This window comes from Nerophis lumbriciformis, linkage group LG19 (genome assembly GCF_033978685.3).
Source record: "Nerophis lumbriciformis linkage group LG19, RoL_Nlum_v2.1, whole genome shotgun sequence".
Classification (NCBI taxonomy): domain Eukaryota; kingdom Metazoa; phylum Chordata; class Actinopteri; order Syngnathiformes; family Syngnathidae; genus Nerophis; species Nerophis lumbriciformis.
In genome coordinates this window covers 38,150,745-38,172,139 of record NC_084566.2, presented here as the reverse complement: position 1 = coordinate 38,172,139, position 21,395 = coordinate 38,150,745, and the positions used below count along the sequence as shown (strand labels likewise).

The window sequence follows — 21,395 nt, the reverse complement described above, 5'->3', positions numbered from 1 at the left end:
TACTTCAAAATGAGATTAAACACATTTAGTAAGGCAGGAAAAGTAAGGTATTACATTTAAAAAATATATATTTATGTTTTAATCATTGAAAAAAACCCATTAAATTTGTCCACTAATTTGCATTATTGTATGCAAATTTAATATAAACAATATCTTATTTGAATAATAAAATAACAATAAAATGTTTTAACCCATGAAAAAATCAACAAATCATTAATTTAGTGATTAAAAAAAGCAATAAATTATTAAATTAGTAAAAGATTTTTAAATGGTTTAAAATACAATCATTCCATTTTTTATTCCAAAAAATCAAATCAAAAAATATAATATTCCTGTTTTAATTTTTTTTTTAATCGGTAAGTTAGTTCATTAATTGTTTTTTATTTATTTTTTCCTAGTGTAATTTATTTTAGCTTTTTAATGGTGTATACCAGAATTATACCATTTTAAATCAAAATACAATATTTCTGTTTAAAAAAACAAATAAAACAGAAAAGGACATTTTTAATTAAAGTTTTAATTTAAAAAAAAATAAATATATATATATATATATATATATATATATATATATAGTAGTAGTATAGTAGTGTCAAAGCGCTTTGAGTACCTTGAAGGTAGAAAAGCGCTATACAAGTACAACCCATTTATATATATATATATATATATATATATATATATATATATATATATATATATATATATATATATATATATATATATATATATATATATATATATATATATATATATATATTTTTTTTTTTTTTATTTTTTTTTTTATTTATTTATTTTTTTAAATTTATTTATTGTTTTTCTCTTTTTCAGATTTTTTTTTTTTAATTTTTAAATAAAATGTTCAAGTATATTATATTTCCAGTGATGATGTTGTATGAAACCCACTTTTTAAGTTTTGGAGTTTGTTTACAAACTAACATGATGTTTAATGATTTGGTAGCTGTCTTAATGGTTCAAAAAATAAATATTTATAAGTTTTTCAAATAAAATACATTTATTTTATTTAACAAAACAAAACAGGAATAACTAACCAGAAATATTTTAGATTTAATCTTTTTTTGTGAGTTAATATGCAAATATGTGATTCAGTAAAAAAAATAAGGCAACATGAAGTTGAATCTTTTGTTGGTTTCCAGCAATAGTTCAGAAATGAAGGGAAACTTGTTTTATTTGAGCGGTTCACAGTAAGGTGCAACTAGTTCTCCCAAAACGTGACAGTTGGACTGTGAGCGCAAGAAGGACAGGAAACAGAATTACTCTTTTTAAGTTTGTTTATGTGGTCTTTAGGTGGTTTCACTTTGACGTCCATTCAACCTGTGCTGAAGTTCATCTCTTTGAACCAAAACAACAACAACAACGTTTGACAGGACGACAGAAAACACAACACTGCTTGTTGTTAGCGACTATTTACACAACACATTGTTGTACATTTCAGCAATCATCATTTATTTACACATATGTACACACATTTCCTCTGGCAGGTGGTCGTCACGCTGTGAAGAAAAAAGTGAGGATTGTACAAACAAAATGTAAAAAAATAAATAAACAAGTGAGTGTTTTTTTGTTTTTTTTACCTATGAGTTGAGAAATGCGTTCTGGATGCTCTCGAAGACGTGGTCGTATATGTCGTCTTTTGAGGTCAATCCGTCGAGGTGTTCTAGAATAGGTGAGCTAAGTTTTTATCAAGCCCCAAAAAACACATTGGCAATTTTGCATTCGAGGCAAGTGGGACAGTGCCTCATCTCATCCAGTGCACTGCACTAGTGAAAAAGCTAGTCAAAGATCATCTATATGACAGCACTCTCGTGTTTTTAAGAATCTGCTGCAAAAATGTGAGTCTCTGACATGTTGTTTTTTAACTGAACCCGCAGGCCACCAGTTGAATAGCCCACGTAATGAAATAGAGTGGACCTAAAATGGAACCTTGAGGAACACCACTAGATGAGATGACAAAATATGTTACTGTCCTATTTCTGCATGGAGCATTTAGGGGGCCACTTTTCCAGAATATTCTTATTTTGTATATTCCGGACAACCAGTGTCCTCTGCAGTAGACATGTATTTTGTCAAAGTTACAGAGGTTTTTTCAGTGAAAAAGCTAGTCAAAGATCATCTATATGACAGCACTCTCGTGTTTTTAAGAATCTGCTGCAAAAATGTGAGTCTCTGACATGTTTTTTTTTTAACTGAACCCGCCAGTTGAATAGCCCACGTAATAAAATAGAGTGGACCTAAAATGGAACCTTGAGGAACACCACTAGTATAACTAAATAAGTTGAACAAAGGACTACACTGCAAAAAGTCAGTGTTCAAAAACAATTTAAAAAAAAATACAAAAATGAGCTGTATTTTACTTGAACTAAGCAAAATTATCTGCCAATAGAACAAGAAAATTCGGCTTGTCAAGACTTTCCAAAACAAGTAAAATTAGCTAACCTCAATGAACCCAAAAATACCTTAAAATAAGTATATTCTCACTAATAACAAGTGCACTTTTCTTGGTAGAAAAAAAAAGAGACCTTTTTGCTCAATATGTTGAAAAATATTCTTAAATAAAGTAAATGCTAGTGCCATTATCTTGACATGACATGCGCTCGGCATCATGATTTTTGTTTTCATGCTTGAAATACAAAATGATGACTTTAAAAAAGTAGTTTTATACTTGTGAGTGTTGATGACACAGCTTTGCAACACTTGGTATTCTAGTTTCAAGCATGTTTTACTCAATATAGGTCATCAAATCTCAGCAACAAGCTGTAATATCTTACTGAGATCATTTAGGAGCAAAACACTTAAAACAAGTAAAACACTCTAACATAAAATCTGCTTAGTGAGAAGAATTATCTTATCGGACAGAAAATAAGCAAATATCACCCTTATTTGACATATTTCATCTTACTTAGATTTCACTTTTTGCAGTGAAAAGTATTCATCCAAAAAAGTGTTTTTATATTTACTTGCATGACAAAATATGTCACTGTCCTATTTCTGCATGGAGCATTTAGGGGGCCACTTTTCCAGAATATTCTTATTTTGTATATTCCGGACAACCAGTGTCCTCTACAGTAGACATGTATTTTGTCAAAGTTACAGAGGTTTTTTCAGTGAAAAAGCTAGTCAAAGATCATCTATATGACAGCACTCTCGTGTTTTTAAGAATCTAATGAAAAAATGTAAGTCTCTGACATGTTTTTTATTTATTTAACTGAACCCACAGGCCACCAGTTGAATAGCCCACGTAATGAAATAGAGTGGACCTAAAATGGAACCTTGAGGAACACCACTAGATGAGATGACAAAATATGTTACTGTCCTATTTCTGCATGGAGCATTTAGGGGGCCACTTTTCCAGAATATTCTTATTTTGTATATTCCGGACAACCAGTGTCCTCTACAGTAGACATGTATTTTGTCAAAGTTACAGAGGTTTTTTCAGTGAAAAAGCTAGTCAAAGATCATCTATATGACAGCACTCTCGTGTTTTTAAGAATCTGCTGCAAAAATGTGAGTCTCTGACATGTTTTTTTTTAACTGAACCCGCCAGTTGAATAGCCCACGTAATGAAATAGAGTGGACCTAAAATGGAACCTTGAGGAACACCACTAGTATAACTAAATAAGTTGAACAAAGGACTACACTGCAAAAAGTCAGTGTTCAAAAACAATTTAAAAAAAAATACAAAAATGAGCTGTATTTTACTTGAACTAAGCAAAATTATCTGCCAATAGAACAAGAACATTTGGCTTGTCAAGACTTTCCAAAACAAGTAAAATTAGCTAATCTCAATAACCCCAAAAATACCTTAAAATAAGTATATTCTCACTAATAACAAGTGCACTTTTCTTGGTAGAAAAAAAAGAGACCTTTCTGCTCAATACGTTGAAAAATATTCTTAAATGAAGTAAATGCTAGTGCCATTATCTTGACATCATGATATGCGCTCGGCATCATGATTTTTGTTTTCATACTTGAAGTAAGAAATGATGACTTTAAAAAAGTAGTTTTCTACTTGTGAGTGTTGATGACACAGCTTTGCAACACTTGATATTCTAGTTTCAAGCATGTTTTACTCAATATAGGTCATCAAATCTCAGCAACAAGCTGTAATATCTTACTGAGATCATTTAGGACCAAAACACTTAAAACAAGTAAAACACTCTAACATAAAATCTGCTTAGTGAGAAGAATGATCTTATCAGACAGAAAATAAGCAAATATCACCCTTATTTGACATATTTATTCTTACTTAGATTTCACTTTTTGCAGTGAAAAGTATTCATCCAAAAAAGTGTTTATATATTTACTTGCATGACAAAATATGTCACTGTCCTATTTCTGCATGGAGCATTTAGGGGGCCACTTTTCCAGAATATTCTTATTTTGTATATTCCGGACAACCAGTGTCCTGTACAGTAAACATGTATTTTGTTAAAGTTACAGAGGTTTTTTCAGTGAAAAAGCTAGTCAAAGATCATCTATATGACAGCACTCTTGTGTTTTTAAGACTCTGCTGCAAAAATGTGAGTCTCTGACATGTTTTTTTTTTAACGGAACCACAGGCCACCAGTTGAATAGCCCACGTAATGAAATAGAGTGGACCTAAAATGGAACCTTGAGGAACACCATTAGATGAGATGACAAAATATGTTACTGTCCTATTTCTGCATGGAGCATTTAGGGGGCCACTTTTCCAGAATATTCTTATTTTGTATATTCCGGACAACCAGTGTCCTGTACAGTAAACATGTATTTTGTTAAAGTTACAGAGGTTTTTTCAGTGAAAAAGCTAGTCAAAGATCATCTATATGACAGCACTCTCGTGTTTTTAAGAATCTGCTGCAAAAATGTGAGTCTCTGACATGTTTTTTTTTAACTGAACCCGCAGGCCACCAGTTGAATAGCCCACGTAATGAAATAGAGTGGACCTAAAATGGAACCTTGAGGAACACCACTAGATGAGATGACAAAATATGTTACTGTCCTATTTCTGCATGGAGCATTTAGGGGGCCACTTTTCCAGAATATTCTTATTTTGTATATTCCGGACAACCAGTGTCCTCTACAGTAGACATGTATTTTGTCAAAGTTACAGAGGTTTTTTCAGTGAAAAAGCTAGTCAAAGATCATCTATATGACAGCACTCTCGTGTTTTTAAGAATCTGCTGCAAAAATGTGAGTCTCTGACATGTTTTTTTTTTTAACGGAACCACAGGCCACCAGTTGAATAGCCCACGTAATGAAATAGAGTGGACCTAAAATGGAACCTTGAGGAACACCACTAGTATAACTAAATAAGTTGAACAAAGGACAACACTGCAAAAAGTCAGTGTTCAAAAACAAGAAGAAAAAAAAATACAAAAATGAGGGGTATTTTACTTGAACTAAGCAAAATCATCTGCCAATAGAACAAGAAAATTTGGCTTGTCGAGACTTTAAAAAACAAGTAAAATGAGCTAACCTCAATGAACCCCAAAATAGCTTAAAATAAGTATATTCTCATTAATAACAAGTGCACTTTTCTTGGTAGAAAAAAAAATAGAGACCTTTTTGCTCAATATGTTGAAAAATATTCTTAAATAAAGTAAATGCTAGTGCCATTATCTTGACATAATGATATGCGTTCGGCATCATGATTTTTGTTTTCATGCTTGAAATACAAAATGATGACTTTAAAAAAGTAGTTTTATACTTGTGAGTGTTGATGACACAGCTTTGCAACACTTGATATTCTAGTTTCAAGCATGTTTTACTCAATATAGGTCATCAAATCTCAGCAACAAGCTGTAATATCTTACTGAGATCATTTAGGAGCAAAACACTTAAAACAAGTAAAACACTCTAACATAAAATCTGCTTAGTGAGAAGAATTATCTTATCGGACAGAAAATAAGCAAATATCACCCTTATTTGACATATTTCATCTTACTTAGATTTCAGTTTTTGCAGTGAAAAGTATTCATCCAAAAAAGTGTTTATATATTTACTTGCCTGACAAAATATGTCACTGTCCTATTTCTGCATGGAGCATTTAGGGGGCCACTTTTCCAGAATATTCTTATTTTGTATATTCCGGACAACCAGTGTCCTGTACAGTAGACATGTATTTTGTCAAAGTTACAGAGGTTTTTTCAGTGAAAAAGCTAGTCAAAGATCATCTATATGACAGCACTCTCGTGTTTTTAAGAATCTAATGAAAAAATGTAAGTCTCTGACATGTTTTTTATTTATTTAACTGAACCCACAGGCCACCAGTTGAATAGCCCACGTAATGAAATAGAGTGGACCTAAAATGGAACCTTGAGGAACACCACTAGATGAGATGACAAAATATGTTACTGTCCTATTTCTGCATGGAGCATTTAGGGGGCCACTTTTCCAGAATATTCTTATTTTGTATATTCCGGACAACCAGTGTCCTCTACAGTAGACATGTATTTTGTCAAAGTTACAGAGGTTTTTTTTTTAGTGAAAAAGCTAGTCAAAGATCATCTATATGACAGCACTCTCGTGTTTTGCTGAAAAAATGTGAGTCTCTGACATGTTTTTTTTTATTTAACTGAACCCGCAGGCCACCAGTTGAATAGCCCACGTAATGAAATAGAGTGGACCTAAAATGGAACCTTGAGGAACACCACTAGTATAACTAAATAAGTTGAACAAAGGACGACACTGCAAAAAGTCAGTGTTCAAAAACAATTAAAAAAATACAAAAATGAGGGGTATTTTATTTGAACTAAGCAAAATTATCTGCCAATAGACCAAGAAAATTCGGCTTGTCGAGACTTTAAAAAACAAGTAAAATTAGCTAACCTCAATGAACCCCAAAATAGCTTAAAATAAGTATATTCTCATTAATAACAAGTGCACTTTTCTTGGTAGAAAAAAAAAAAAAGAGACCTTTTTGCTCAATATGTTGAAAAATATTCTTAAATAAAGTAAATGCTGGTGCCATTATCTTCACATCATGATATGCGCTCGGCATCATGATTTTTGTTTTCATGCTTGAAATACAAAATGATGACTTTAAAAAAGTAGTTTTCTACTTGTGAGTGTTGATGACACAGCTTTGCAACACTTGATATTCTAGTTTCAAGCATGTTTTACTCAATATAGGTCATCAAATCTCAGCAACAAGCTGTAATATCTTACTGAGATCATTTAGGACCAAAACCCTTAAAACAAGTAAAACACTCTAACATAAAATCTGCTTAGTGAGAAGAATTATCTTATCAGACAGAAAATAAGCAAATATCACCCTTATTTGAGATATTTATTCTTACTTAGATTTCACTTTTTGCAGTGAAAAGTATTCATCCAAAAAAGTGTTTTTATATTTACTTGCATGACAAAATATGTTACTGTCCTATTTCTGCATGGAGCATTTAGGGGGCCACTTTTCCAGAATATTCTTATTTTGTATATTCCGGACAACCAGTGTCCTGTACAGTAAACATGTATTTTTTAGTGAAAAAGCTAGTCAAAGATCATCTACATGACAGCACTCTCGTGTTTTGCTGAAAAAATGTGAGTCTCTGGCATGTTTTTTTTTATTTAACTGAACCCGCAGGCCACCAGTTGAATAGCCCACGTAATGAAATAGAGTGGACCTAAAATGGAACCTTGAGGAACACCACTAGTATAACTAAATAAGTTGAACAAAGGACAACACTGCAAAAAGTCAGTGTTCAAAAACAAGAAAAAAAAAATACAAAAATGAGGGGTATTTTACTTGAACTAAGCAAAATTATCTGCCAATAGAACAAGAACATTTGGCTTGTCAAGACTTTCCAAAACAAGTCAAATTAGCTAACTTCAATGAACCCAAAAATACCTTAAAATAAGTATATTCTCACTAATAACAAGTGCACCTTTCTTGGTAGAAAAAAAAGAGACATTTTTGCTCAATATGTTGAAAAATATTCTTAAATAAAGTAAATGCTAGTGCCATTATCTTGACATCATGATATGCGCTCGGCATCATGATTTTTGTTTTCATGCTTGAAGTAAGAAATGATGACTTTAAAAAAGTAGTTTTCTACTTGTGAGTGTTGATGACACAGCTTTGCAACACTTGATATTTTAGTTTCAAGCATGTTTTACTCAATATAGGTCATCATATCTCAGCAACAAGCTGTAATATCTTACTGAGATCATTTAGGAGCAAAACACTTAAAACAAGTAAAACACTCTAACATAAAATCTGCTTAGTGAGAAGAATTATCTTATCAGACAGAAAATAAGCAAATATCACCCTTATTTGACATATTTCATCTTACTTAGATTTCACTTTTTGCATTGTAGATGGTGCATCAGTGGAATGAAAGATTCCCCCATTTTCGTACAAAGTGGTGTGAAATAACACTTCCACACTACTGGGACTACGAGTTTGGGAGGAATCAAATGTTTGATTGGTCGTTTTTTTTTTTTTTTTTACTGTGTGGGGCAAAGGAACCCTCTGCCCCCCAGTTGTTCATTGTTTGACTTCCTTCCTTTGCCAAATATCCCCGTCCTTTCTAGTATTTGCCTGGGAAACGGTACAATGATTGTGAAGACTAGCGAGCAACAATGTCTGCAAACATTTGACATAATAAGCAGGAGACATGATGCATTCAATATCAATTATTTTGTTGCAAAATAGTGTGGAATAAGAACAATGTTTCTTGATTAGAGTGCTGCTCCTTGAGAATTTTTATTTATTTATTTATTTATTTATTTTTTAGCCATGCCTTGCGGGCAAGTGGCCCTTTTTATCCAGTTTGCATTGTGATTGTTTTGTGTTCCTTTATTGAGCTAGGGCAGGGGTCGGCAACCCGTATGCGGCTCTTTAGCGCCGCCCTAGTGGCTCTCTGGAGCTTTTTCAAAAATGTATGAAAAATGGAAAAAGATGAGGGGAATTTTTGTTGTTGTTGTTTTTATTATGGTTTCTGTAGGAGGACAAACATGACACAAACCTCCCTAATTGTATTAAAGCACACTGTTTGTATTAAACATGCTTCACTGATTCCAGTATTTGGCGAGCGCCGTTATGTCCTACTAATTTTGGCGGTCCTTGAACTCACCGTAGTTTGTTTACATGTATAACTTTCTCCGACTTTCTAGGACGTGTTTTATGCCACTTCTTTTTCTGTCTCATTTTGTCCACCAAACTTTTAATGTTGTGCATGAATGCACAAAGGTGAGTTTTGTTGATGTTATTGACTTGTGTGGAGTGCTAATCAGACATATTTGGTCACTGCATCAGTGTTTTTCAACCACTGTGCCGCGGCACACTAGTGTGCCGTGATATACAGTCTGGTGTGCCGTCGGAGATGATCTAATTTCACCTATTTGGGTTAAAAATTTGTTTTGCAAAGCAGTAATTATAGTCTGCAAATGATGTGTTGTTGTTGAGTGTCGGTAGAGTAACCGTGTAATACTCTTCCATATCAGTAGGTGGCAGCCAGTAGCTAATTGCTTTGTAGATGTCGGAAACAGCGGGAGGCAGCGTGCAGGTAAAAAGGTATCTAATGCTTAAACAAAAAATAAACAAAGTGAGTAAGTGCCCCTAAGAAAAGGCATTGAAGCTTAGGGAAGGCTATGCAGAACAAAACTAAAACTGAACCGGCTACAAAGTCAACAAAAACAAAATGCTGGACGACAGCAAAGACTTTACTGTGGAGCAAAGTAGGCGTCCACAATGCACATCTGAACATGACAATCGACAATGTCCCCACGAAGACGGATAAAAACAAAGTAGATGCGGGAAATATCGCTATAAAACTGCTACAGGAAAATACCAAAAAAAGAGAAAAAGCCACCAAAATAGGAGCGCAAGACTAGAACTAAAACACTACACACAGGAGAACACCAAAAACCTCAAAATACGTCACGGCGTGATGCGACAGGTGGTGACAGTACACCCACTTTGAGACAAGAGCTATATTGATGCATGCTTGGTTATGGTTTAAAGTCATATCCAACAATTGCGACAACAACTTTTTACTGTCAACTGAGTTTCGTTTTTTAATGATTTCTGCTGGTGGTGTGCCTCCGCATTTTTTCAACGCAAAAAATGTGCCTTGGCTCAAAAAAGGTTGAAAAACACTGACTGCATGACTGCAAGCTAATCAATGCTAACATGCTATTTAGGCTAGCTATATGTACATATTGCATCATTATGCCTCATTTGTAGCTATATTTGAGCTCATTTAGTTTCTTTTAAGTCATCTTAATTCAATGTATATCTCATGACACACTATCTGTATGTAATATGGCTTTTAATTTTTTGCGGCTCCAGACAGATTTGTTTTTGTATTTTTGGTCCAATATGGCTCTTTCAACATTTTGGGTTGCCGACCCCTGAGCTAGGGGCACAAATCACGCTGCCCTACGAAGTCTGCCTAGCAACAAATGGTCACAAACATCTGACATAACAAGCAGGAAAAAAATGGTATTAAGTTGAGTAACTTAATTTTCAAAGTGTTTTTCCGAATCTCCCAACTGCGCCACGCTATAATAGTCTGCCTAGCAGCAATTGTGGCAACACAATGTCTACATTCCTACGTCTGCTACGAATGTAGATTGTCACACACACACTAGGTGTGGTGAAATCAACCCCTTGTTCCACCCCCTGGGAGGTGAGGGGAGCAGTGAGCAGCAGCGGTGGCCACGCCCGGGAATCATTTTTGGTGATTTAACCCCCAATTCCAAGCCTTGATGCTGAGTGCCAAGCAGGGAGGTAATGGCTCCCATTTTTATAGTCTTTGGCATGACTCGGCCGGGGTTTGAACTCACGACCTACCCATCTCAGGGCAGACACTCTAACCACGAGACCACTGAGCAGGTCTTTAGTCAGTTTATTGAAGTACATGAAACTAGGCGTAGTTCCTGGAGTACTGTACTTTGGCATGAAGTTAAGTTAAAGTACCAATGATTGTCACACACACACTAGGTGTGGTGAAATTAACCTCTGCATTCGACCCATCCCCTTGTTTCACCCCCTGGGAGGTGAGGGGAGCAGTGAGCAGCAGCGGTGGCCACGCCCGGGAATCATTTTTGGTGATTTAATCCCCAATTCCAAGCCTTGATGCTGAGTGCCAAGCAGGGAGGTAATGTCTTTGGTATGACTCGGCCGGGGTTTGAACTCACAACCTACCGATCTCAGGGCGGACCCTCTAACCACGAGACCACTGAGTAGGTCTTTAGTTAGAAACTAGGAGTAGTTCCTGTAGTACTGTACTTTGGCATGAAGTGAAGTTAAAGTACCAATGATAGTCACACACACACACTAGGTGTGGTGAAATTTGTCCTCTGCATTGGACCCATCCCTTTGTTCTACCCCCTGGAAGGTGAGGGGAGCAGTGAGCAGTAGCGGTGGCCGCGCCCGGGAACCATTTTGGTGATTTAACCCCCAATTCCGGCAGAACAGGGGTTAGTGCATGTGCCTCACAATACAAAGGTCCTGAGTAGTCCTGGGTTCAATCCCGGGCTCGGGATCTTTCTGTGTGGAGTTTGCATGTTCTCCCCGTGACTGCGTGGGTTCCCTCCGGGTACTCCGGCTTCCTCCCACCTCCAAAGACATGCACCTGGGGATAGGTTGATTGGCAACACTAAATGGTCCCTAGTGTGTGAATGTTGTCTGTCTATCTGTGTTGGCCCTGTGATGAGGTGGCGTCTTGTCCAGGGTGTACTCCGCCTTCCGCCCGATTGCAGCTGAGATAGGTTCCAGCGACCCCAAAAGGGACAAGCGGTAGAAAAAGGATGGATGGAACCCCCAATTCCAACCCTTAATGCTGAGTGCCAAGCAGGGAGGTAATGGCTCCCATTTTTATAGTCTTTGGTATGACTCGGCCGGGGTTTGAACTCACGACTAGGGCTGCAGCTAACGATTATTTTTCTATCGATTAATCTATAGATTTTTTTTTCGATTAATCGGTTAATCTATAGATTATTTTTTCGATTAATCTATAGATTATTTTTCCTTTTACCGATTATTTTTTTTATTTAAAATGAAGAGGAAAAAATAAATGTAGGCCAGTTTTTTCAAAAGGCATGGCTTTTATTTACAAAAAAAAAAGTATGGCCACTCAGTCAACATTGACAACAACATGACAAAATATTCTGTAACAATGTAAACATTTAAAACTTTTAACATTTAACAAAATTAAAAGTAGCTTATTTGCTTTTTAATGTGCAAATATAAAAGTAAACATCCAGTGCAAATCTTAATATTCTGGAATAGTATAAGCATTTCAAAAGTAAAAGTATTGCTTATTTTGCTTTAAAATGTGCAAAAATAAAGATAAACATCCAATACAAAAAAGTGCAAAACGGAAATATTCTGTAACAATGTAAACATTTCAACAAAAGTAAAAGTATTGCTTATTTGCTAAAATGTGCAAAAATAAAGCTAAACATCCAATACAAAAAAGTGTACAGTGTAAAAATAAGTAAAAGTATTGCTTATTTTGCTTAATAACACAACAATGATAGTATGATTAAAGTGAAAGTTAATTGTTGGTTTGTACATAGTATATGTAACTGTTAATGTTGTAAAAGGTATTTGCACAACTAATTAACGTTAGCGTTTGTGACACGTCTTGTGCCGTGGGGTTCTTTCAGGACCGACAGACTGAACGCCAGACGGCTTTGCCAGGTTTACAATCTTTTAATTTTACACAAAGTCTTTTCTCTTCCAACTCTTTTCTCTTTCTTTCCTCGCTTTTCAGCTCCTCTTCCTCGCTCGCTCGTCGTCCTCTGGCTCTTGCGGCGTCGCTCCCGGCGCGCCCCGCCTCGCCGCTCGCTCGCCGCCGCCGCCGCCTCTCCACAGCGTTAAAGAGGAGCGCGTCTTTGTAAACACTGAACAGGCACGCCAAACGCGCCTCTCAGAGCAAACGGTGCTTTAGTTTATGAATTTACAACGCAGATACAAATGACACATTCATGTTTTTGTGTAATAATGACAACGTATACGCACGCGGACGATTGACTAGTTGATGGTGATGGCAAGAACGCTGTCGGGGGTTTTCTTTTCAAATGTTCGTTCATAGCCGTTGTGCTGCTATGATAGGCCATTTCCGCTCGACACAGTGTGCATACAACAACATTAGGCCGTTTATTGAAATACTCCGACACTTTTGACGACTTTTGGCGTGCTTTTTTCCCCTCGCTCGCATCGTCTGCTTTGCGCTCCGCCATGACAGTAGTGTGACGTAAATATGCGACGCGCCGACGCACAAAAACGGCGTCGACGTATTTACGTAACCGATGACGTCGACTACGTCGACGCGTCGTTTCAGCCTTACTCACGACCTACCCATCTCAGGGCGGACACTCTAACCACTAGGCCACTGGGAAGTGTTTGTGTTGACGTACCTATTCTGTCACAGTGACTCTCCATTTCTTTGCGGTGCTTCAGGTACATGGGCCACACGTGGCCATCAAACAGGCCGGGCGGGTCCGGGACGGTGTAGGACCTCGTACTGCGAAGACACAGTCCAACAGATCAAAGGACTGGGCAAACCTGACGACGATAACGACTGGCGAGAGATGGCTACCTTCTCCTCCTCTTGCACTCCTCATAAGGAAGCGAGATGTAGAAGCATTTGTCGTAAGCGTCCATGAGAGGCCTGCAGGGAGAGTCAAGAACCGCTTACTACTTCTGGAAGGCCTGGAGGGTTTTTAGGGTTGACCCACTTGTAGTTGTAGATGAGGAAGCCCTCCACAATGAGGATATGGATCCTCTCCTCCTTCAACGAGTCTTTGGCTTCGGGTGACAGGCAAACTCCGTGGGAGCGGGCGAACTTGACCGGGTTCTCCTGCCAGCCTCTCACCGTGCTGACCATGGCCTCCATGTCCAAGGCCGTGATGACTGGTAGGAAGAGAAGAAAAAGCTGGTTTGAGCACACGACATGCCTCAGCACACATTAGTCACTGTTAGTCAACGGGTGTGCTACTCCTTAGTTTAGCATTGCTTGGTTACCAAAGAAAGTGCATTTTTTTTCCTACGCCAAATCCATTCTTACCATCCCACTGTCTAAAGCCGTCCTCCCCGACTTCTATTTGATCGGGCTTCTGAAATAACAGTCACCAGTAAAACATTGTTGCAATCTAGTAAGCCAGTCGCAGCTGATCACACCTGGACAGGGCAAGTCAACGACCCAAGAAGCCCACGACCATCGAGCTTAAACGTGCGGACGTAGCCTTTACGGGAGAGAACCACAATTCTATTCCGAATCGTACAGAAAACACAAGCAGAGCGCTCTCTGCGGTTTCTAAGAATCTACTGCAAAAACTTGAGTCAAAGATCTTCCGTACGACAGGAGTGCTCTGCGGATTTTTACAAACTTATGCTGTTCAAACAAGAGCTTTGCCATTTTTTTTCCGAGGACCTAGAGCTAATAAATAGTCAAAGATCATTTAAATCAGTGGTCCTCGACCTTTTTTTCCCACCACGGACCGGTTTATTGTACGGCAAATCATTTTCAGGGACCGGCTTTCCACTTGTGCCAGATAAATACAGCAAAAATAAGTGCATTAAAAATACAAGTCAGTGGGAGCCCGAGGCTTGTATTTTTGCAATTGAGATCCGTCAGAATAATTGTATCTAAGTTATCATAAAACTTTGTGTTTCAATGAGTTCCCAGCGAGCAGACAAAAGCTGTCTTTGATCTTAACAATCAAAAGGCTTGTAAAACTCCACTGTGTAGGATGGGGAGCGACATGAGGGTGTCGGTTTCTTTGGTGTATTGTAATCCACAGGAAGATTTTGTTTTGACCCGAGATCTACAAAGCAGAGACGAGGCAGGGCCTGACCCCCCTCCAGGCACCTTGTCTTTGAACTGTTTTGTAACCGAGGGCAACTGTTACGGCTCAGGCTCCTGCCAACGCCGCTCATCCGTCTGTGCGCACCTCGGGACACGCCCACGGGTGCGCACATCCAGGGACGCGCCGCGCACGTCACCGCCCTGCAGCAGCCACCAGCTGCAATCAATCACCGGCAATCATCACACCTGAAACTGATGAGGGCGAGCTGGTTAAAAGACCAGTGGACCCTAGGATCGGCGCGGGAACTTAAGTTTTCTCATGGTGTACCGTAAGCCTTATGCGCTCTTACTGTGTTGTTTTTCCCTCCGTGATTCTGACGTCTGTTGCTCTTCCGCAGTGCCTTCCCGAGTCTTCCCTCCTCGAGATCTCCCGTTGTTTCCCCGGTGTTTTTGGACTGCCTTCTTCGTTTCCCGACTCCTCACTCGCCCCTGGACTCTGACGTCTCTCTCTGCCCCACGGACCCCTCGCTGATCTTGGACCCCTTTTGCCTTGCCCTCTTTGGACTTGTCTGCCTTTTCTCATCAACACTTGGTAACACACTTCAGATATCTACACACATAGTCTTACAACACACACACTCTTGTATTTTAGTCACACACTCTATTTCTATAGTTTAGTTGTATTGTTTATTATATATATTTATTATATATAATAAATTATTGTATATACTGCCCCCTGGTGTCTGAGCCGTCACCTCCTCTCAGTAAACACAACAGCAACGGCTGTTTACGACCTTTTCTTTGAACCGACCTTTTCTTTGAACTGTTTTGTAACCAAAGGCAGCGGCTGTTTACGACCCCCTTCCTTTAGAAACAGCTGTTGCCATGTAATCAGGGAAAGTCCAAATAAAAGTACAATCTTTCGTCAGAGCGTGGTGGGACACTGTACAAAGAGTACAGCCCAGGCGTTTCTCCTCAATTGAGCCAAATTTAATTCTGTCCCTGTTTGATTCCTTGCTTCTTTGTCTGTTTAATAGATGTCATCAGTGTTTGAACCTGACAAGATCCCTAGCAGGTTGATGGTAAACTGCAGATGGAAATCACCCTTTGGCTACAATCTGTCACATTTATACTTCGTTCATTAATGTGCATTGTATCATGTCACAAAGTTAGAACAAATATAACAAATGGCAACTTCCTATAGGGAGTTTTATTGGGGTTAGGGTTAGGGTTAACCCTATAAACAAGCTTATTGATGTGTCTAGTGCGGTGGTCAGCAAACCGCGGCTCTCCAGCTACATTCGGCTCTTGAGCGGCGCCCTGGTGGCGTTTTCAAAAATGTATGGAAATGGGAAAAAAAAATGGGGTGAAAAATATTTGTTGTAATATGGTTCCTGTACGAGGACAAACACGACCCAAACCTCGCTAATTGTTAGAAAGCCCACTGTTTAAAATATATTTGTGTTTATCCTTCACTGATGAGCGCCGTTTTGTCCTACTAATTCCAGCGGCCCTTGAACTCACCGTTGTGCGGACTGCGACTCAACAGTTTGTTTACAAGTATAACTTTCTCTGACGCTGCCAAAGAAAGACGTGTTTTATGCCACCGCTTCTGTGTCTCATTTTGTCCACCAAACGTTTTATGCTGTGCGTGAATGCACAAAGGTGAGCTATATTGATGTTAGTTACTTGTTGGGAGTGCTAATCAGGCATATTTGGTCAGTGTATGACTGTAAGCTAATCGATGCTAACATGCTATTTAAGCTAGCTGTATGTACATATTGCATCATTATGCCTTGTTTGTAGCTATATTTGAGATAATTTATATTCCTTTACTTATGTCCTCTGTGTATTTAGTTTATTCATTATCTGTATGTAATATTGGCTGCATTTCTGATAGTTGTTTGTGTGCCCTGTTGTTCCAGACCACAGCAAACATTACCTAGCTTGCAAAGAGTGTAATAAATCCATTAGAAGAAGACAGCCTTCCATTTCCTTTAACTTGGACACACACATCTATACTTTTGGCCGTTCTAAGCAAGTCACCCTCTGAGAAGTTTTACTCATGTTTTCCAATGTTGTAAAAATGTGTAGAATAAATATTACATTTCAACATTTCTGTCAACGAAGATCACGACACAGTCTTTTTGATAGTAGGCTAATATAACTAATATAGACACTTACATCATGTGTTGCCTTCATTATAACACTTATATATAGGTCTTTTACCCATTTTCTACCGCTTGTCCCTTGTGGGGTCGTGGGGGGTGCTGTAGCCTATCTCGGGCGGAAGGCGGGATACACCCTGGACAAGTCGCCATCTCATCACAGGGCCATCTTTTAATTTTTTGCGGCTCCAGACAGATTACTTTTTTGTATTTTTGGTCCAATATGGCTCTTTCAACATTTTGGGTTGCCGACCCCTGCTCTAGTGGGACAGGAGAAAGTTAAGTCGGAGCAAAGGCAGTCGTTTATAATTTATTTAATGTTTCTCTACGGCCCTGGTAGCAAATGCGTCACGGACCGGTACCGGTCCCGGGATCGGTGGTTGGGGACCACTGCTTTAAATTCTTGTCGTTTTTAAGGACCTATTGCAAAAACTGCGAGAAAGCCTTTTAATGACAAGAGTGGACCTACTGCAAAGGCGCAAGGCAAAAATCCCGCTCGGGTATTTTTAAAGGGGAACATTATTACAACTTCAGAAGCGTTAAAACCATTAAAAATCAGTTCCCAGTGGCTTATTTTATTTTTCGAAGTTTTTTTCAAAATTTTACCCATCACGCAATATCCCTAAAAAAAGCTTCAAAGTGCCTGATTTTAACCATCGTTATAAACACCCGTCCATTTTCCTGTGACGTCACATAGTGATGCCGATACAAACAAACAGCAAGGAATAGCGACATTAGCTCGGATTCAGACTCGGATTTCAGCGGCTTAAGCGATTCAACAGATTACGCATGTATTGAAACGGATGGTTGTAGTGTGGAGGCAGGTAGCGAAAACGAAATTGAAGAAGAAACTGAAGCTATTGAGCCATATCGGTTTGAACCGTATGCAAGCGAAACCGACGAAAACGACACGACAGCCAGCGACACGGGAGAAAGCGAGGACGAATTAGGCGATCGCCTTCTAACCAACGATTGGTATGTGTTTGTTTGGCATTAAAGGAAACTAACAACTATGAACTAGTTTTACAGCATATGAAATACATTTGGCAACAACATGCACTTTGAGAGTGCAGACAGCCCAGTTTTCATCAATTAATATATTCTGTAGACATACCCTCATCCGCTCGCAGATTTCTTTGACTTTATCGTTGGAAATGCATCTGCTTTGAGTGTCTCAGGATATCCACACATTCTTGCCATCTCTGTCGTAGCATAGCTTTCGTCGGTAAAGTGTGCGGAACAAACGTCCAATTTCTTGCCACTTTGGCATCTTTGGGCCACTGGTGCAACTTGAATCCGTCCCTGTTCGTGTTGTTACACCCTCCGACAACACACCGACGAGGCATGATGTCTCCAAGGTACGGAAAACAGTCGAAAAAAAACGGAAAATAACAGAGCTGATTTGACTCGGTGTTTGAGAAAATGGCGGATTGCTTCCCGATGTGACGTCACAACTAGACACAAAATACTGCATTACACAAGACTACCCGAATGTACTCGAATGATTGAAAAAAATAAACGTTTTTAAGCTAAATTATTGGTAAACACAGTTTATGTATTATAATTTACGTAAAACCTGCCCCCCTCTACATCAACGGCGAGCGTGTAGAGAGGGTCCACACCTTCAGGTACCTTGGAGTCCACATCTCTAATGACTTCTCCTGGACAGTCAACACCACATCAATAATCAAGAAGGCTCAGCAGCGGCTACACTTCCTTAGAGTCCTCGGGAAGTACAACCTGAAGCCTGACCTGCTGCTGACCTTCTACCGCTCGTCCATCGAGAGCCTGCTGACCTACTGTATTACGGTATGGTACGGCAGCTGCACTGCAGCAGACAGGGAGAGGCTGCAAAGAGTGGTCAAGACGGCTCAGAAGATCATCGGCCGCCCTCTCCCCTCTCTGACGGACATCTACACCTCCCGCTGCCTCAACAGAGCCAGTGCCATCATCAAGGACAGCACCCACCCTGGCTCTGACCTGTTCCACCTGCTGCCCTCTGGGAAGCACTACAGGTGCATTAAAACCAAAACAAACAGGCTAAAGAACAGCTTCTTCCCCAGGGCCATAACCATCCTGAACGGACTGCCCCATTGTCCCTCATAACTGCCTTCTCTTCGGTGCAATAACCCATTCCACCAACCACCCTGTTTTTTTTTTGTTTTTTTTTTCATGTATATATTCATTTCACACCATATTCATTGCACTTCTAAATTTTTTATATTTTTATATATTTGCACATTGTTTTTCTACCATGCACACATCGCACTGTATGGAATGGCCTCAATCTCGTTACCTTGCGTAATGACAATAAAGCTGATTCTGATTCTGATTCTGAGTAATGAATGAAGTTTTCATCAATTAATATATTCTGTAGACATACCCTCATCCGCTCTCTTTTCCTGAAAGCTGATCTGTCCAGTTTTGGAGTTGATGACAGCATCTGCTTTGAGTGTCGCAGGATATCCACACATTCTTGCCATCTCTGTCGTAGCATAGTAAAGTGTGCGGAACAAACGACTGACCATTTCATCGGCTTTCCCCACAGCCTCGTATTTTGAACAAATTTCGTCCAATTTCTTGCCACTTTCGCATCTTTGGGCCACTGGTGCAACTTGAATCCGTCCCTGTTCGTGTTGTTACACCCTCCGACAACACACCGACGAAAGTGAGAAAATGGCGGATTGCTTCCCGATGTATCGCTCCGAGAGCGAATAATAGTTTAATTCGCCAAAATTCACCCATTTAGAGTTCGGAAATCGGTTAAAAAAATATATGGTCTTTTTTTCTGCAACATCAAGGTATATATTGACGCTTACATAGGTCTGGTGATAATGTTCCCCTTTAAGGACCTTCTGCAAAAACGACAGTTAACGATCCTATACCTGGTACCTGCTCCCCAGTTTTAAACCCAATTCATGTGATGTCATAGTTTGGGCTGCCTGCTTTAAAGCGTTTAGGAATCTTGAAAAGATCTTCGTTAAGACCAAAAGACTGAAGGCGTTCGTGTGTATCGAGGTGAGCTGGAGTCTATCCCGGCTGATTTAACGGAGCTTTATCTTTCAAGCGGGCGGACGCTCGGCCGTTTTTTTGATTTGCCGTCCAGGAGACGATCAGTGGAGACATGTTACTAGGTTACGGCCATGACAGGACATCTGCAGGTCAGAATGGAGGGTCACAGCTAATAACACTGTCACATTTCCTCCAAGTAACCGAAGACAGTCTTACCTTGAAAAAGTCGTCCTGATACACCACACAGCAGTTGGGCAAAGACCCGAGCAGTCTGTTCGTCAGGGTGGTCTTGCCCCCGTTGGTCACGCTGGAATCGCACACAAATATGACAACAAATGAACCCTGAAGACGTGACTTCAATTAGAATACAAAGTCCAGTCTACTCACCCTCCAATGCCGATGATAATTTTCATCTTGGTCGCTTTTTGTGGAATTCAGAACCTAAAAGGGACCACCCTTTTACTACTTCATTGATAAGACAATCTCGCTGTAGGATTATTTAAAGAGTCCAGGCTGCAGCGTCGTCGCCTTCAGCACCAATCAGGAGGCGGGAGGGAGGAGACGGGGAGGGCTGCAATGTTCCACCTGTCAGGGGTTAGGGTGACGGGGCAAAGCCAGGGGTAATATCACAGCTAGCTCACTTTTTAAAGTGGCCAAGCTGCCAAACAACCACACTTTAGGAAGTTGGGTCTGGGAGATCCAATTGTGACTCAAGTGGAATGTGATTTTTTTTTATTTGTACACTACCGTTCAAAAGTTTGGGGTCACCCAAACAATTTTGTGTTTTCCATGAAAAGTCACATTTATTCACCATTATTGAAATGAATAGAAAATAGAGTCAAGACATTGACAAGGTTAGAAATAATGATTTGTATTTGAAATAAGATTTTTTTTACATCAAACTTTGCTTTCGTCAAAGAATCCTCCATTTGCAGCAATTACAGCATTGCAGACCTTTGGCATTCTAGCTGTTAATTTGTTGAGGTAATCTGGAGAAATTGCACCCCACGCTTCTAGAAGCAGCTCCCACAAGTTGGATTGGTTGGATGGGCACTTCTTGCGTACCATACGGTCAAGCTGCTCCCACAACAGCTCAATGGGGTTCAGATCTGGTGACTGCGCTGGCCACTCCATTACCGATAGAATATCAGCTGCCTGCTTCTTCTCTAAATAGTTCTTGCACAATTTGGAGGTGTGTTTTGGGTCATTGTCCTGTTGTAGGATGAAATTGGCTCCAATCAAGCGCTGTCCACTGGGTATGGCATGGCGTTGCAAAATGGAGTGATAGCCTTCCTTATTCAGAATCCCTTTTACCCTGTACAAATCTCCCACCTTACCAGCACCAAAGCAACCCCAGACCATCACATGACCTCCACCATGCTTAACAGATGGCGTCAGGCATTCTTCCAGCATCTTTTCAGTTGTTCTGCGTCTCACAAACGTTGTTCTTTGTGAT

The 21,395-nt window shown here is 39.2% G+C and overlaps 1 protein-coding gene across 1 annotated transcript; it reads right to left on the bottom strand.

Moving 5' to 3' along the window:
- Window positions 1-1,589: 1,589 nt before the first annotated feature.
- On the bottom strand, window positions 1,590-20,740 carry LOC133618452 (nicotinamide riboside kinase 2-like). The gene is made up of 7 exons (XM_072915245.1): window positions 20,327-20,740; window positions 20,156-20,246; window positions 14,019-14,067; window positions 13,690-13,864; window positions 13,551-13,622; window positions 13,369-13,475; window positions 1,590-1,672 (listed from the first exon to the last, which is right to left on the bottom strand). Exons 1-7 carry the CDS (start codon window positions 20,350-20,352, stop codon window positions 1,590-1,592), a joined length of 603 nt encoding a protein of 200 aa, XP_072771346.1. The 5' UTR covers window positions 20,353-20,740.
- Window positions 20,741-21,395: the final 655 nt, after the last annotated feature.